Source organism: Rhipicephalus microplus, chromosome 1, assembly GCF_043290135.1.
Source record: "Rhipicephalus microplus isolate Deutch F79 chromosome 1, USDA_Rmic, whole genome shotgun sequence".
NCBI classification, from domain to species: Eukaryota; Metazoa; Arthropoda; class Arachnida; order Ixodida; family Ixodidae; genus Rhipicephalus; species Rhipicephalus microplus.
In genome coordinates this window covers 211,481,723-211,498,843 of record NC_134700.1, presented here as the reverse complement: position 1 = coordinate 211,498,843, position 17,121 = coordinate 211,481,723, and the positions used below count along the sequence as shown (strand labels likewise).

General features: G+C 44.1%; 2 protein-coding genes across 2 annotated transcripts in view; both read left to right on the top strand.

Annotated features, from left to right (window-relative positions):
• Positions 1–1,851, top strand: part of LOC142766948 (putative chitinase 10) — an 83,541-nt gene extending 81,690 nt beyond the window's left edge. The window contains exons 21-22 of the mRNA XM_075868150.1: positions 863–1,018; positions 1,573–1,851. Coding sequence (XP_075724265.1) covers positions 863–1,018; positions 1,573–1,815 — 399 coding nt within the window. The 3' untranslated portion in view covers positions 1,816–1,851. The remainder of the gene's footprint in view (positions 1–862; positions 1,019–1,572) is intronic.
• Positions 1,852–2,877: 1,026 nt separating this feature from the next.
• LOC142766942 (chitotriosidase-1-like) lies at positions 2,878–16,917 on the top strand. Its single transcript, XM_075868140.1, has 7 exons — positions 2,878–3,204; positions 4,423–4,523; positions 6,201–6,318; positions 6,723–6,917; positions 8,787–8,909; positions 13,754–13,918; positions 16,654–16,917. Exons 1-7 carry the CDS (start codon positions 2,878–2,880, stop codon positions 16,690–16,692), a joined length of 1,068 nt encoding a protein of 355 aa, XP_075724255.1. The 3' UTR covers positions 16,693–16,917.
• Positions 16,918–17,121: the final 204 nt, after the last annotated feature.

Here is a 17,121-nt window from a genome sequence, read left to right as displayed (position 1 = left end):
TTTTTTTTCGCTAGTACTACCATCCCACGCACATAACACTCTTTCATGAATAAAAATATGCGCGAACACCCACAGGATATCTTGATATTCTCGTTGGTGAGACGTTACATCTGAAAGAGAGTTAATGAGCTTAAACAAAGAGAGTCATTTGCGTGACATGTCAGGACTACCCAAAACGTTAAAAACATTGTTTAAAACTTTTACGGCGAAGCACGCGGAGCTGGATTAGTTGGATGGCAGTGTCTGTGATGTCTGACTCCACAGGCAGCTCCGTTTCACAAACTTTTCTTAGTGCACGTCACGCCACAAATAAAAACCTCTTACTCTCTAACCGTTCATTCTCCTCCTCCTCATCCAAGTGGAGGATAGCCTACTGGACGTATCACTGGTTAGCCTATTTTTCTGCATTTTATCTTTAATCTCGTTCCCCTTTTCGTAGACAAGATTTTAGGGCCTTGGACATATGCTTATAGGGGGTGCTCAAGGCATTGAAAATTTTACTGAAATACCTGAAAACAACAAACGTGAGCCGCCGCTGTAGACTGGATGGGCTCCCTCAAGCTGGCATTTGATTCTGCCCCTCCCTCTCTTCGCTCTTGTCTGTCTTTGTGCTCCCTCTATGCGTCTTCCCCAATGAAGAATAGCAAATCGATGTGCATCTCGTCAACTACCCTACCTTACCTTTTACTCTCTCTCTTATCCTCATTCTCTTATACACCGGAAAAAATTTTTCGATCTTTAAATCAGCCCGAATGACACAAATACACATTTATCACTTATTTGGGTCGTCTCTAACAGACCTGAGGCCTTAAACGATTGAGATACGTGCCGCCGGTTTCTGCTACTGTCGGTTCAACCGCAGGCCAAATGGTTCCGGTCCCAAGGAATGGGCGGCGTTTTCGTGTGGTCACTGGACATGGACGACTACTCGGGCGACTGCGTGGGCCAGCTCTTCCCACTTGTGACCAGCGTGTACAGAGCACTCGAGGGCTACCAGCCCGTCGTGGACAACCTGCGCGTGCGTGACGAGTGAGAGATCTGAAATGCAACTTTGGTGTGGAAGGATCAAAGTTGTTGACCAACAAACCGAAACAATAGAAATTAGACGTAACATGCATTGGCATAGCAATTCCATTTCCCGAATTGCAACCAGAGTTTTGAAAGAATGGTTGAAACGAATGCATTCTAACGCTGCAGTTCCTGCAATATAGCATCTTTTAAGCACTACACCAACATCTCGAACAAGACGTGATAGTCAAAATTCAGGTGGTGCTTGGGAGAAATCGCAAAGCTATTTCTAGCTCTATTTAGACCGACAGTGCGTATACTAACGAAACAAAGTGTACTCGCTTTTTTTGTAAACTGGCTTGCAAGTGAACAATTATATTGTTATCCATATTGCACTGCATTCACCGAACTCGGTAATAGTTGGTAGTTTACGAAATAATCATGACAGCTTAGTGGCATTCATGCCATTTGATTCGACTGTTCGATATCAATAATGTGGCTTTTTGACGAAATAATCATGACTTGTGTTTCTAAATGAAAACGATTTCACCCACCTTGTTTCAGGACGAGGACAAAGGCACGGAATTCCCGTTTGTTCTGGATGAGATCGAAGGAAGAGTGGCGCAGCCCTTAGTGTGCTTCATGCGCGGCGAGGCGTTCGAGCGAGTTGGCGTCCGGCAATTCAGCCTGAACACTCTTCCAGTGGGCATGTGCAGTCACCTCGTCTACTCCTACGTGGAGAGCGACAACAAGACCGGATCACTGATGTTTCGATACAGAGGCGTCACCGGAGAGAAAAGTGCGTAACATTTACGCGTAATTTCTCAGCTTGTTCGAATCACGTGCTGCGTAAGATCTACTGGCACAAAGAAGAAGATGTGGAAGAAACAGAGCCAGTGAGGGAGCAGTGTCGTATTCAATTTTCCTTTATTTTTTCCTTCTCTTGCTCTTCCTCTTTTTTCTAGTTTTTTTTGGGGCAAAAAAGTATGTTACACATTCGCCGCTACAGTAACGGGGGCATTCAGCAACACACTTAGGGATAAATTACTGAAACAGTCTCCGGTTGTGGTGCCGTTGCTTCGCAGCCACTCCTTGGGCCAACTGTTGTATCCTTCCTTTTTAGTGGAAGTTGTATGTCGTGGGATGTACACAATTTCTGTGATGCGAACACGTTTATAATAGTTATTTTGGTACGGGATAGACTAGGGAGTACTTGCTGAACAGCTTCGCTGTTGTAGATTATGACAAAACAACCATCGATAGAAAGAGAGAGGTTTGGTATGGCGTGGACAAGAAATACTTGCTCAACAGCTTCGCTGTTTGAAGGTAGAATATGACAGAACAACTATAGATAAAAAGAAAGACATATATAGAAATAGACGCCGAGAGAAAGAAAGAGACTATAAACGGTAAAGAAAAGAAGCAAGCATAGACGTGTATAGTATAGTACAGTAGTTAGGAAAAATAAAGTTGAGTGGGCCTAGCCAAGCCAGGACCAGCTAAGAGCCGACCAGCTTAAATTTGACTCAGCCATTGACGACTTAGGGCAACCTGCGCTAATCTTCGTGGCTTTAGCCCATCAAATTTCATTCATGATGATTCATATGTTATACTTCGATTAAAAAGTATGGAGGACGTTATCCGTGCTTTCCTTAGCATGTTTGTCTGTTAGCATCATGAGGTTTTTAGTTGTTGTTAAGAGAGACTTTTTAGTCTTTTGCCATATGCGTGCCACAAGGGTTTATTTTGGACACTAACAAAGTCCGCTATACTGCTGTCAAATTTCATGATGGCGGTGTTTTAAGGCAACGACAGAGGCAGTAAAAACTTTATGGCCAATCAGGGTTAACAAAATGGTGAAATTTCACAATGTCCGAAACAGCGCACCAGATAGCCGACCTGTTTTTCAACGCTTCCTTTCTTTACCGCTTCGCAGACATTCTGCGCAACATGGGCATGATGCAGCACGAGACAAGTGCAACTGAACTGAGAACACTGGTCAGTTATGGTGGCGGTGCTCACCTGCAGAGCTTGCTCAAGAGGGTGTGGGACCCTAAAGGAATGGTGCGCTTCTTTCACGAGATCAAGCACTGGCTCGTCGTATTCGGTCTCGACGGAATCAATTTTCACCTGGAAGGACCCGGTCCTCCACTGTGCAAGCCGAGCGACATAGAGGCCGTTGAGAATTTCTTCAAGGTAATGAATGAATGAATGAATGAATGAATGAATGAATGAAGCAAAAACTACACCACATTGAAATTCTTCGGGTGAAGGTGGAACGCTCAGTCTAGGGCCCTAGCGGCCTTTGCTATCTTGCGAGTCAGTCGATCAGCTTGAGCTGTAACGAGAAACGAATGTTCAAGAAACTGAAAGGGAATGTTGACATATCCGGTAACTTTCAGAACGTGATTTTCAGATTTTGAAAGACACAGTATTTTACACAGCAAGTTGAGTTAAGAGTAAAAACAATATGTCATGGACATGCAAGCAGACGAAGCACTCAGCGACATTGTGTATGTGGGGTCGTAGTCAAGGGCAAAGGAATGCGCACTTGTACTGATGAGGCAAAAAATAACAAAAAAAACCTTTATCGTTCAATAAATGTGAGCAACGCAGAACTCTGAAATGGCCCCGCCGCGGTGGTCTAGTGGCTAAGGTACTCGGCTGCTGACCCGCAGGGCGCGGGTTCGAATCCCGGCTGCGGCGGCTGCATTTCCGATGGAGGCAGAAATGTTGTAAGCCCCTGTGCTCAGATTTGGGTGCACGTTAAAGAACCCCAGGTGGTCTAAATTTCCGGAGCCCTCCACTACGGTGTCTCTCATAATCATATAGTGGTTTTGGGACGTTAAACCCTACATATCAATCAGAACTCTGAAATGCTATGAATGTTGCTGTTTTCTTTTTGTTCGGAAAATAAGGCAAGATCAGACACCGAGAAACCGGGGCAGGACAACGATGAATAATTTTGCGATAACCTTAGTTATACGCAAATAAGCAAACCCTACCTAAAGCAAACGTGCTACACATTAGACACAGTACAACTGCCAAAATCATTGGCTAGAAACTCATCTGCTCTAACAATCTATTGATTGAAGTGCCATCTTCTGATTGAATTGGTAGTGCAGGTCTTAAGACGTGGAAGCTACAGTTGTAACCGACGCTTTCAACCATTTCCAGCACTCAGCGGCGGCTACGTTGTGCTCAAGTTGTGCGGAAACATCGCAAGTGAAATGGCAATAACGACGAGGGAAAAAAAGCTATTTCATTGAAAACAACATCAAAGAGAGTGCAGAAGCAGTTCAGAGCGATATCAAGCGTTCACAATGATCTGGCAAAAACATATAGCATGCAACAAAACAACACTAGCGTTAGTCACTCGTACAATAAAAACTGCTTTGTTGTCTTGGTGCGCAGCATTTCCGACGCTTCCTTGGATGGGATTATATCATCACGCTTCAGCTCCCTGCGTGCCGTAATCTCAAGTGCGACCTGCGTGCGTTTAGCCGAATGTCCAAGTAAGCAATGTTAAAGGCTGGTCCCATTTTATTGCTGCGAAAAAGTGTAATGACGCGTATTATTTTTTCTTACTCATGCATTTTCTGTACGTGTTTGTAGACATTTTTCTGTTCGGTTTCTCAAGAAGGTAGGCTATATGTAAGATTATAATGGTATACCATTTACGCTTATATTTATTTGTTGTGAGTTTCCAGATGTGTCCTTCTTGAATATTTGGCTATGCCAGTCAATAGTATGGTATAAAGAAGCTTCTAGTGGGCACTCATAAGAACTCATGTAGACCGTCAATTGCACTGCTTTCAAAGTGTTCAGCTGATGCATTGGATAAAGAAAAAAACAATTCTAGAGAAGAAATCTTGTAATAAGGTACCCATAAAAGCAACGTACTGTGGAGGAGTGTACACCAATATTAAAGTTAATAACTATACCATTATCCAATTTTTTTTATTTGGCAAGTGTAGCTTGCTCTCAGCCATCCACCTTCGCTAACACTTCTAACACAGTGAGGGACTGTAATATTCTTCCTTGGAGGCTGCTTGTCAAATTGTTTCTGCACATATTAAACATGATTTTCAAATCACTCTTAATCTAAACTGGAAGGTTGGCCTTCTAAACGTTTATCTATCCAGGTGTAAAATTGCGAGCCATCTAGCATCAAACGTTTGAACGAAAAAAAGAATAAAAACAAATTTAACTTGACGATGCAAAGGCTAGCAGCGGAAAAAAAAAGAAATACGAAAGACCGAAAGTAACCGACGTGTTGTATCTAAAACTAAGCGAATGCAACGTCTCAAACATCACGCCATTCAATAAAATAGGAAGTCTACCATAATAAACTAGTATGCTTTAATTAGGAATATTGAGTCATGGCGCATGTGATGAGCCACTAACCCGTTTACACAGTAAGTAGCCATGAAAAACAACACATCTTTTTTTTCATTATCTAATGTAGCAGCCCTCTGATTGAAGGATGCTTCTCGAACGTTTAGTTTCACGTTTACGTGTAATAAGATACTTAGAAGACACGAGATGCTTTTCACAGAAGAGGAAAGACAGGAAAAGGAGGAACGGAAGGAAAATCAAATAGGTCAACCAGCAGCGCGCACAATTTGCACCCTTAAACTGGGGAAAAAGATGAACGAATGAAAAGAAAAATGAGGGCTCAAGGTGATAGTAAGGAACACGAACACCTCTCCCTGACACGCCAGCAAGCAAATTCTTACTGAACAAAACACTGTAACGTGTTATACCGAAGAGATCATGAGACCATGTCCTGAAGCGTCTACGACGTGCAAGATCACTGATGCGCTCATCTTCATCAGTATGCCTGCAATATCACTGCTGCATATCTTGACATACGTGATGCAGCAGGAGTCGAAATTTCGGGAGTCCTCCACTGCGTCATCTCTCATAATCATATGGTGGTTTTATGACGTCAAACCCCGCATATCTATGGAGATGCAGCAGGTTATTGACCACTTGTTACAAACCGGAAAACGAACGTTTATTTTGGGAGTGTGTGTCAGCCCCTCCTCATCTTCCAGTCGCTTTTTGCCTCTTCATTGCAGGATACAGACAACAATATGGTTGTTCAACTTCTCGGTATTTTTCTTGTAATTTTCTTGTGTGTCATTCTGCCTCTTACATGAGTGAGTGTAATACTGTGGCGCACGCAGTCACCTGAACTACGTGTTCCTCATGACGTTCGACTACAATCTGCATGATCTGTCCAAGACGAAGCTCACGAGTGGACTCTACAATTACGAAGGGAATGAAAGGACCAACGTTCAGTCTGTAAGCAGCTCTCGCTACTTTTCTTAGAATATGTGCTGTCGCAGAACTCAGTCGTAGTTAAGGGTCCGCGCTTATATGCCTGCTTAAAACGCAGGGAAAGTGAACAATCGCTCTCTTATGACTTTTGTTACGCTTCTGAAGCTCTGATTGCATAGCAGGTCGTTCTGTTATCGAAGACAAATTCAGATTTCAACCAAGGTCTATTGACGTTTCTGTAGCAGGATAAGTTGAATAATTTATGCGTGAATCTACGAGACTATGTGTTTTTCATGTCAGAAGCTTGCTATGTGGCGTAAGAACGAATAAAATGGTTATTAGTGGTTATTGACGTTCTCATTAGCAGCCGAACACAGGTGGTGGCAGATTATGGTGTTTTCATTGTGGTGCCTCCTCTACGAGTCCAGGAATCGTGCCTTGGCCGGTGGATAAACGCCGGGGTGCCCAAGAGCAAAATAATTCCGGGAATAGCCACATACGGCCGCAGCTTCACGCTCCACGACCCGAAACGCAGCTGGGTCAGCGCCAAGCTTGACCCCAAACACCCTCTCGGTTATGGTGCAAACTTCACGAGGACGGACGGCTACATGAACTACGTTGAGGTAGGCTTCTGCGCTGCTGGATCAGGCGTGCTTGAAAGTGTGAATGGCTTTGTCAGACAGACAGACAGACAGACAGACAGACAGACAGACAGACAGACAGACAGACAGACAGACAGACAGACAGACAGACAGACAGACAGACAGACAGACAGACAGACAGACAGATAGATAGATAGATAGATAGATAGATAGATAGATAGATAGATAGATAGATAGATAGATAGATAGATAGATAGGTAGATAGATTTGTGAGGTTTAAAGTCTCAAAACCACCATATAATTATGAGAGACGCCGTAGTGGAGTGCTCCGGAAATTTCGACCACCTGGGGTTCTTTTTTAAGGTGCACCCAAATCTTAGCACACGGGCCTACAACATTACCGCCTCGATCAGAAATGCAGCCACCGCAGCCGGTATTCGATCTCGCGACGTGCGGGTCAGGAGCCAGTACCTTAGCCACTAGACTACCATGGTGGGGCAGATATATATATATATATATATATATATATATATATATATATATATATATATATATATATATATATATATATATATATATATATATATATATATATATATATATATATATATATATATATATATAGATAATAAGGGAGGGAGAGCGAAAGGAAAAAATAAGAGGTGGATTTTCCGGAGAAGGTCTCCAGTTGGCTACCTTCAACAAAGTGGAGGACGCGCAAGGTGACTTTGTACGAATAAAAATGTTAAGGAAAGGAATAAAAAAGGCGATAAAACTATGGCAGTCTTACAAAATCGTTATGACTATGGCAGTGTCCAAAATACTCCACAACATTTTGAGTGAATATAATGGTAAAAATTCTCCAGGTTACAGGACCAGTGAAAGTCTTATCGCATCAATTGTGGGGTCTGGAACATACGCATTTGGTCCGTTGGCTAATGACTTGAACGAAAACCTAACAGAGAAACGGGGAAATAGTATGAAGAAAAACATAAGTACAACAAAGTAGTTGTACGCGCCTATCACATTACACACATTGTACTAGCCTGAAAGAGATCAAATGAATATATTCTATACACAATTATTAAAAATTTAATGAAATCTTTCCAAAGGACGTGCAATCATTGAAACACTTTCCCGCAAACCAAGGTAATATGTTACCGTACACTTTAGTCGCATTAAAATATACCAAGTGCAGATCAGCGATATTCGATTTTGTGCGCGACAAAGTGTAAACATTATTGGTTATACCGTTTGATATTTTGATCATGACGTGAGGTTGTAACACTCTTACATAAAAATAATTTTCCCGGGAGCTTATGAACATTCAGTTAATATATTACGAGACAGCTTATGCAGGAAGCCGTCGCGAAAGACATCTATGGCATTGTCTAGCCAATTGTTCTGTTTTAGCATACATTACATTGCTGTTGTTTCAGTCACTTCATGTCCACGCCCCGGCGCGGTGGTCTAGTGGCTAAGGTACTCGGCTGCTGACCCGCAGGTCACGGGCTCAAATCCTGGCTGAGGCGGCTGCATTTCCGATGGAGCCAGAAATGTTGTAGGCCCGCGTGCTCAGATTTGGGTACCCCGGGTGGTCGAAATTTCCGGAGCCCTCCACTACGGCGGCTCTCATAATCATACAGTGGTTATGGAACGTGAAACCCCACGTATCAATAAATCAAGTCCACATTTGTGAGTTAAGTTATAGCATACGAGTCGGTAAGTTAGACAATTTGACGATGCTGACGTGCTGAGAAATCTCTGCTTTCGGTATTATATATATACACTCACACTATATAGAGGGTTCCTTCACAAACATTGTAGAATTATTACCTAACTAAGTGAATGTGCTAAACACATGTGTTGCTGGCATCTTTCTTTCTTTAGACGTGCCGGCGTGTGAACTACTTTAAGTGGAGGCGGGAGTGGGTAAAATATGCGGCGACGCCATATATCCACTTCAAGAACCAGTGGGTCAGCTACGACGACAAGGACAGCGTTAAAGTGAAGGTACGTCCTGAACGCGGAGAAATTGCTTCCTTAAAGAATGTCGCACGGTTGCTGATGGCTTCGCGTGAGGCCACTCGAAGGCGAAAGCGAAATTTTTCAGGGCTCAACGGGGTTTTGCATTGCCTCTGGGATTGTAGGCACTAGAAGCACTTTCGCACATCACGTGCTCTTGCATCGCCATTGGAATCTGCCCAACAGTGATCAAGCGAGTACATGACGCGATGGCGTTATCGTGTGACGTGATGCTATAAGACGATATAGCGATGTCATGGTCACTTTGACAAAACTTGATGTTTGGTGGAATTGTGCACGGTTTATTGGAACACTTAAAGAGCAGCATTAGAAATTTCTCATGGAACGTTTCCATGTCTCTCGTTCTATGTATTTGACCATCATCAAGCTTTAATTTTTCTAAAGAGCCGTGACTACGTAAAAAATTGTAGGCGACCAAGCTGTGACGTCATGATGACATGCAGGGTGACGTCATCACAAGGTGATGATTCCTGGTATAATTTACGATTACGCAGATGGTCACTTTTTGAGTTTGGTGAAGCATATATAAGGCTTTCTCCTTCATAATTCATCCCAGGGTGCCATAGGACTCTCTGGTTTTTAGCAGGAATTCGCGTTGAACGTCGTATGGGAAGGGTTCGTCAAAAGTTTCCAGCCAACTATTCAATGTATTCCTAAGGCAGCATCATCTGTGAACTTCTGACTGGCCCTGTACATTTAAACCCCGCGAGTGGTTATAGAGTGCCATGAGAGGAGCCCAAGTGCACTGTTAAATCTTGTTTTTGCTGTAAGATGTTGAAATTTCAGGCAAGACTGCTGATAATTTCAACCCTTGTATAAAGATTGATTTGTCAGTAACTTCTCCAGCAGATACAACTTAAAGCATTGTTAATTTTAAGTTTCCGCCGTTGAATATGGCAGGGGGGGGGGAGTTAATGCATTCGACAGCAGCTCTAATACGTGTTCCAAGAGGAGGTGCAGTTTAATGGTGTACCTTGAACGTAGTTCATCAAAATATGTGTCACGAAGCATTTCAGCGATAATCAACAAACTTTATTTCGTACATTGCTATTGACGTTTGTCGCAGCTATAACTATGTTCAATTGCCGAAAAATGTTTTCCTAGAATATTTTTAGTTGACCTCATTGAATATTAAATTTTGCCCCACCGTGGTGGTCTAGTGGCTAAGGTACTCGGCTGCTGACCCGCACGTCACGGGTTCGAATCCCAGCTGCGGGGTCTGCATTTCCGATGGAGGCGGAAATGTTGTAGGCCCGTGTGCTCAGATTTGGGTGCACGTTAAAGAACCCCAGGTGGTCGAAATTTCCAGAGCCCTCCACTACGGCGTCTCTCGTATTCATATGGTGGTTTTGGGACGTTAAACCCCACATATCAATCAATCAATATTAAATTTTACTTCTTAAGCGTGAATGTGTTAGCGATGACAAAACCTAACCACTATGTATGCATTTGTAGTCGCTATTGTGCATAGACAAGAAAATGTACGGAGTGCTAACGTGCTCTCTGTTTCTTTAGTTAGAAATAGTAAGCCAATATTTGATACGGCATTACGCTGGACACTCTTCATAATTTGGCGGTGTTATCCCTGTTCGTATATTATTAAAGGCTTAAACTTCACAAATGCCATTATGGTACTTTTAGTCCCGAGTATTTTCCTATATACGTACATACCTGTATACATATATTCCTATATGTCTGTATAGAACAAAGTGTTTTCTGTTCATTTCTTGTTTCTATTTATTTTTGTTGGGTGCATTCAGTACCTCTTAGAAACCAAATTTTCGGCACCACGCTCTTCACTTCCACAAACGTGAAATATTTCACCCAATTGCCTCTTTAATCTGAATAAATAGTTTACTTCGAGAAATGCCACTTTAATGGCAGCCACCTACACTGCGAAGCAATTTATCAGCTGGCATCGTCACACAATAAATGGTTTCAGCAAGCTCAAGGAAAGAACGTTCTGGTGCCCTTGGCATTTTTTTTTCATTAACAGAAAGCGTTGGCACGAATAAAGGGACACAAACCGCCCGAACCACAGTGCGATATTTTTGCGACCGATATATCGAAACTTGAATATTAGAGGTGAAAGTTGGGCTAGTTGATGGTTCAGGCATGGATGTGAAAAAAGTGGAAGAGTATAAACAAGACTGAAGAAGAAACGACAAGGCACTGAAATCACTACTAAAATTGACTGGAAGGATCACACACATAACAAGCAGAGAACCTAGACACGTGGCACACTGAAGCCTTTGCACAGCAAAGCAAACAAGGTACGAAAAAGATGTAATCATGGTGAAAAGCTGCACATGTGTTAACACCGGAAAAAAAGAAGAAAAGTAAAGCACAGCTACTGGCAAAAGCGTGCTAACATTCTATAAATGCTAATAATTGCTTTAACCTGGCAGCGCTGAACCCTGGTACCTAATCTCTTTTTCACCAAGGGCCACACACGGTTGACTCACGCAACTTTGCCCTTCCCCTTCAATGTAATAAGCCTGCATCATCTCCGCGGTACATTTTTCCCGATGGCCAAACGAACTTGTGCTTTCCTCCGCCATCGGCTGGGATCCACACTCCTTGCAGTTAGATCGCAACTGCAAACCGCAGGACATCATCAATCATTCCCTTAGTAACATTGACGCAAGGTCCAGTTTGTTCTATACCCCCCCCCCCCTCGTTAGTAAAGAAGTAAGACGGTCAAAGAATTAAGCTTGCAGGTTTTTTTGTCAATGAAAACCCATAAACTGATTTCTCCGTTGAGAGCCATTATATCAGAAGAAGGGAGTTGGTTGTCTGAGATATCGACATACTTGCAGATGCACCTGAAAGTCCTCAATGTAGTTGATCCTTTTACAGTTAGGAATTCTCAAGGTGTAGTATATGTTTTCAGAAATATACGCGGGGTCATGTAAAGCGTTTAGCATCCCATCGATGGCATGTTTACTCCTTACCGTATGGTCAACTTCTGCAGAGTGTTAAATGTTGCGTTGTTGAGGACAGTGATGAGGTTAAGTTCGTTAAGAGTGGCGTTCCTTGGAAAGTTTTCTAGAGTTGCTGACGTTTTACTTGCGGTCTACGTTTGTGGAATGGAACGAGGCATTTATGACCGAAAATCCGGGGTTTGCATTGGACAAAGGTGGCACCGATTTTAAATACTATTTTTCTCGGCCAAACCGACAGGTCTGTTGCCGAGAATTTGCACAACCTGTCGTGCCACATTTTTGGTATATCAACGATATTTTTAAAGACTATAGTCTTTCTTGGGGACCATCGACAAAAAAATTTTGGTCTGTCTGTCTGTCTGTCTGTCGGTCTGTCTGTCTGTCTGTCTGTGTGTGTGTACATTTGTCTGTTTATCCGACCTTAACGATACTTCAAACGACACCAAACGGCCAACCCCATACGCAACGCCCACCAATATTGCTCATGGTCTAGCGTTCGTAGTTGTGCGATTGTCAATTAAAAACGCAAATATTGTGCATATCTGAGGCGCCATAACAACATGTCTATGTTCTGTATGTCTGCCTTTATACTAGAAGAGGGACACACAAGTAACTCTAAGGACTCGAGCGTTTAACGCGCTGCACTGACAGTGCAACGCGATGCTCAAGAAGGTGTTTCCAACGCTTTTCTACGACGGCACGGTGGTGGCACCTGCCCATCGCTTTGCATTATACACCTTATGACTTCCGAGACTGGCGCACATCTTTCTCCGCGGGCACGCACGCCTTCGTTTTCGAAGGTAACTGCCAGATTGCGCTCGTGTCTAGCGTGCCTCGATGCGCGTGTTCGCCTCCATTACACGCTCGAGGCACTCTAACGCAGCGCCTTCAGAATACCGTTCGCCGATTTTCTTGCGCAGAACATCAAATAAACGTTTTGTTCACTCTCTCCAGACGCAAGACTATCGTCTTTCGACGACATTTACAGTGTAACATGTAGATTTGGGCAAATTCTTTATTTTAATTAAAGCTGACAGTCAGCATAGCACAAGAACTGGTGCATTAAGCATTTTTAAGGATTCTGGCCATAGGCCAAATTTCACCCACGAGATGCCGGCAGAAGGAGAGCTTCAGTTTCTATTTATTAAACTGCGTTCTCACGAGGAACATTTGTGTTGGCTGTTCACGCCCCGATCCGTAAAGGGTATCCTGCAATATGCCTCAGGCCATTCCAAGGTAGTCAAGTCCGGCATTATTTACGTCACGCTGCAAGTTGTGCTCCACAAAATATGCATGCACGAGATAAAATAAAGTTTACCGAGCCAAGTAGAAAGCCTGAAGTCGGCGGGCTGCCCCGGCGCGGCGGTCTAGTGGCTAAGGTAGTCGGCTGCTGACCCGCAGGTCGCGCGATCGAATTCCGGTTGCGCCGGCTGCATTTTCGATGGAGGCGAAAATTCTGTAGGCCCCTCTGCTCAGATTAGGGTGCACAGATCGAAAATGTAGCTGACGCAGCCTGCATTCGATCCCGTCACCTGTGGTCGCCCAGTCGAAAACAGAGTTTAATTTTGACACTGGTGGTCATCAACTTTGGTGGTTAAAAAGATGTTTCCTTATTTTTTGGATATCCTGGCGCGAAAATAACCATTTTATTAGACATCAAATGCACCAACCCTACCGTTTTCATGCGTATGCCTCAACTGTAGTACTGCATGTTTAGTTGTGAGGTAATAAACGGCAAAGTTAACTGACAATAGGACTGCACAAAAATGAACTGTAAAATAATCTATAGGTGGAATGAAGCAAAAGAAAGTTTTTATGATGACTGAGACGACCCACAAGCCCTCGCGCACTTTGGCTTTCCCTCAGGCCGAGTGGTTCTTGAAGCACTGGCTGGGCGGTATATTCGTGTGGTCCTTGGACGCCGATGACTACGGCGGCGACTGCGTGGGAGAGATATACCCCATGGTGAAAGCTGCGTGGAAAGTCATCGAGACCTATCACATTAAACAGATGTATCAGGCTATAGAAAAGGTGTGTACTCCGCTTTCTACATTGATTTCCCGTCTTGTATACTGTTCTTTGTGTGTTCCAAGACACTTCTTTAAATACGATAGTCTTTCTTGGGGTACGTAGACGCAAAAATTTCGGTCTGTCTTTCTTTCTGTACATGTGTCTGTATGTCCGCCAAAACGATACCCCAAACGGTAAACCCCACCCGCAGTGGCCCCCTATATTGCTCAAGTTTGAGCGCTCATACTTGTGCGATTGTCAATCAAAAAGCAATTATTCGCAATCTGAGGCACCATAACAACACGTTAATATTTTGTACTTGTGTCTACATATATATACTAGAGAAGGCATACATAAGTAATTCTAAGGACCATAGCATCACGCTGCGGTGACAATGCAACGCGATGCTCAAAAAGGCAGGTGTCTCCAACGCTTTGCTAAGACGACACGGTGGTGGCACCTGCCAGTCACGTTGCGTTCTACACCTTATCGCCTCCAAGACGGGCGCGCTCGCCTTCCTTCGTTTTCGAAGATAACTGCCAGATAGCGCTCGTGTCTGACGTGCCTCGAAGCGCTCGTTCGCTTTCGTTGCACAGATTGAGGCTCCAACGCAGCGCCTTCAGTACACAATTCACCGATTTTCTCGCACAGAGCACCAAATAAACGTTTTTTTCACTTCCGCCAGACGCAACATTCTTCTTCCGACGACATTTGCAGAGATACATAAAGATACGAGGCCAATTTTTTTTTAAACATGAAAGTGTTTCATGCAGGGGTCCTCCACTACTACGCAGACGTATTTCCGCCATGGATGTGACTTTTGAAATTATATATCAACAGACTACGAAAAAGAAAAAGAAAAAATTCCATCGCCAGCAACCCCTCAATCCGCAGCGCGTGGCGCTAACCACTATACCCCAAAGCGCTCTTGGTAAAAGTGCTAACGGCAAGCTATTTGTAAACACCATATACCGTTTGGCCGTTCTCAGAGCTCCGTTCCTTCAGCGCGTTTTTTTTCATAAGTAGCGAGATGACGCGACAGTCTCGCGTTGGGTAGAGTTACTGTATATGCTATACCTTTAGGTAGCAGAGTTGCGCATACCTTTCCTTCGCCGCTCGCGCCGCTATTCGGCGAGCGCTCTCACGTGGTGCAAAGTGACGTGAAATGTTCAATATTGCCCGGCTTAGCCAACTTTACAGGCACGATGGCGCGGCGCCCGCGCGTTCTTTGCCCGCACCGAATTCGGTCACAGAACACCTACCAGCTTCAGTGTCATTGCGACCGCCATTAGGGGATCTTAGTTTGTGCGTATACTTCTTTACGTTACCGGGTTACTGGATGAAATGCGCGGGTCTTTACAAAACGTAAACCTTTACCAACGTAAACTGCCCGCCAGATAGGCTTTGCGTTTACGGCGCTGTCTCGGAAATCACCCTTCATCCGTAGGAATTCGCGATATCCGCATTGCGGAGACTCCAGACATTGAGTCAAAATAAGTCGACGTGCGAGCGCCAATGCGATTGCATTGTTTCAGCCAGATTAACAAAGCCACAATGACTAAAACATCAAAGCTGCAAACGTGTGAGCCCCCGTTAGACTCAATAGGTGGGACCATCTAGCGGTGTCAAATGAGCCAGGCAATATGGAAATTGTTATTGTAGAAACATTGTGCATCGTATGTCTGGTGCGAAAACCGAGCAGCGGCGTTATTACGAATGATTTAGCTTTTTTATTCATTGTCATCTAATTTAACTATTTGTAGAGTTTAACGTCCCAATACCACCATATCATTATGAGAGAAACCGTAGTGAAAGGCTCAGGAATTTTTAACCTTCTAAAGTTCTTTAACGTGCACCTATACATAAGCATACGGGCCTACAGCATTTCCTATACCTACAGCAATATACCGCCTCACTGCAGCAGTGCAATCTTGCTGAGAGCACGTGATTAAGTCTCCGTATGCGATGTTCCGCACACGCCGGAACATCGCATACGTATTTTTCTCCTGCGCGCGCGACAAGTGGCTTAACTACACAGCCGTTGAACCTAATGGCGGACCTATGCGTAACAATGCTCCCGTAGGGAGCATATACAGTAACTTTAGCGTTGGGCACGCATCCAAGGTCGTTGTCGCATCTAGCGTTTCGATGACTGCCAATTCACGGAGCGGGGTCTCGCCTGCGCGCACTCTTATCAGACTCGTGATTCTGGATAGCAGGATGGTCACTTCTCTCGCGGCCGTGGCCGGGTGTATGAAAGGAGCATGCTGTCACAGAAAGAACAAGCAAGAGTTGTCACATTGCGCGCTTGTCCTGTGTATACGTGTGCCCTCGTTTCCTGAGTCTTTCTTACTGTTTGAACAGCTCGCTCAAGTGCCGAGCTGTGACAGTTGTTATCCTGCTCACGTCCCTTGTATGCTGATTTCGTGCGTGCTTTGTGCTTAACGTGCGTGCTGCAAGTTTTCAGCTGCTTGTCGTTCTGCGCGTGACTTTGCAATTAGTTGCTGTAGCGTCCATTCTTTCGCCCTTGTGGGGAAACAATGCACGAAAAACACTTAACGTATCCCTCTGTGAAGACACATTTGACTTTTCTGTTATACCGATGCTTGAAAAAAGAGATCAGACATTTTGTTTTACAATTGGCATGTGATGAAGCAAGCGCCAATATCCCCCTCCCCCATCTCTCCGTCTTCTTCATTGTGTAAATTTACTTTGTGACATGACGCTTTCCACGCCTCTCTTTTGTTCTTCTGCAGGAACGAGGACGCTCAATGAACGGGACTTGTAAAGACTAAGCTCTGTACCTGTCATTGATCATGGAAGAGCCGTGCAACAAAAGGGGTCACACTACATGCTGCTTCCTCTAGAGCTTGCGTGACTATTGATGGTAGTGCAGGTCGAGGACATGGACAAAAGAAGGCGGATTCAAGACACCACAGTGCTAAAGTTACCTCTATGGTGTCTTGAATGTGCCTTCTTTTGTAAGTGTCCTTAGTATGCGCTACCGTCAGTTATCATGCAACCGTACCAACAAGCCCAAATTGTCACCCTCATCTCTAGATTCTAGACGGTCTGCAGTCTTGAGCTCTAGACTATCTGACTCCACATCGCTTCAGAGCCTGGAGTAAAGTGGAGGCATTCGCTATGAGTGCGCAAAAATCACGTGTATTTTTTAGCAGAATAGCACAGATACAGCACACTTAGAGTACGCGCACAGATAATAT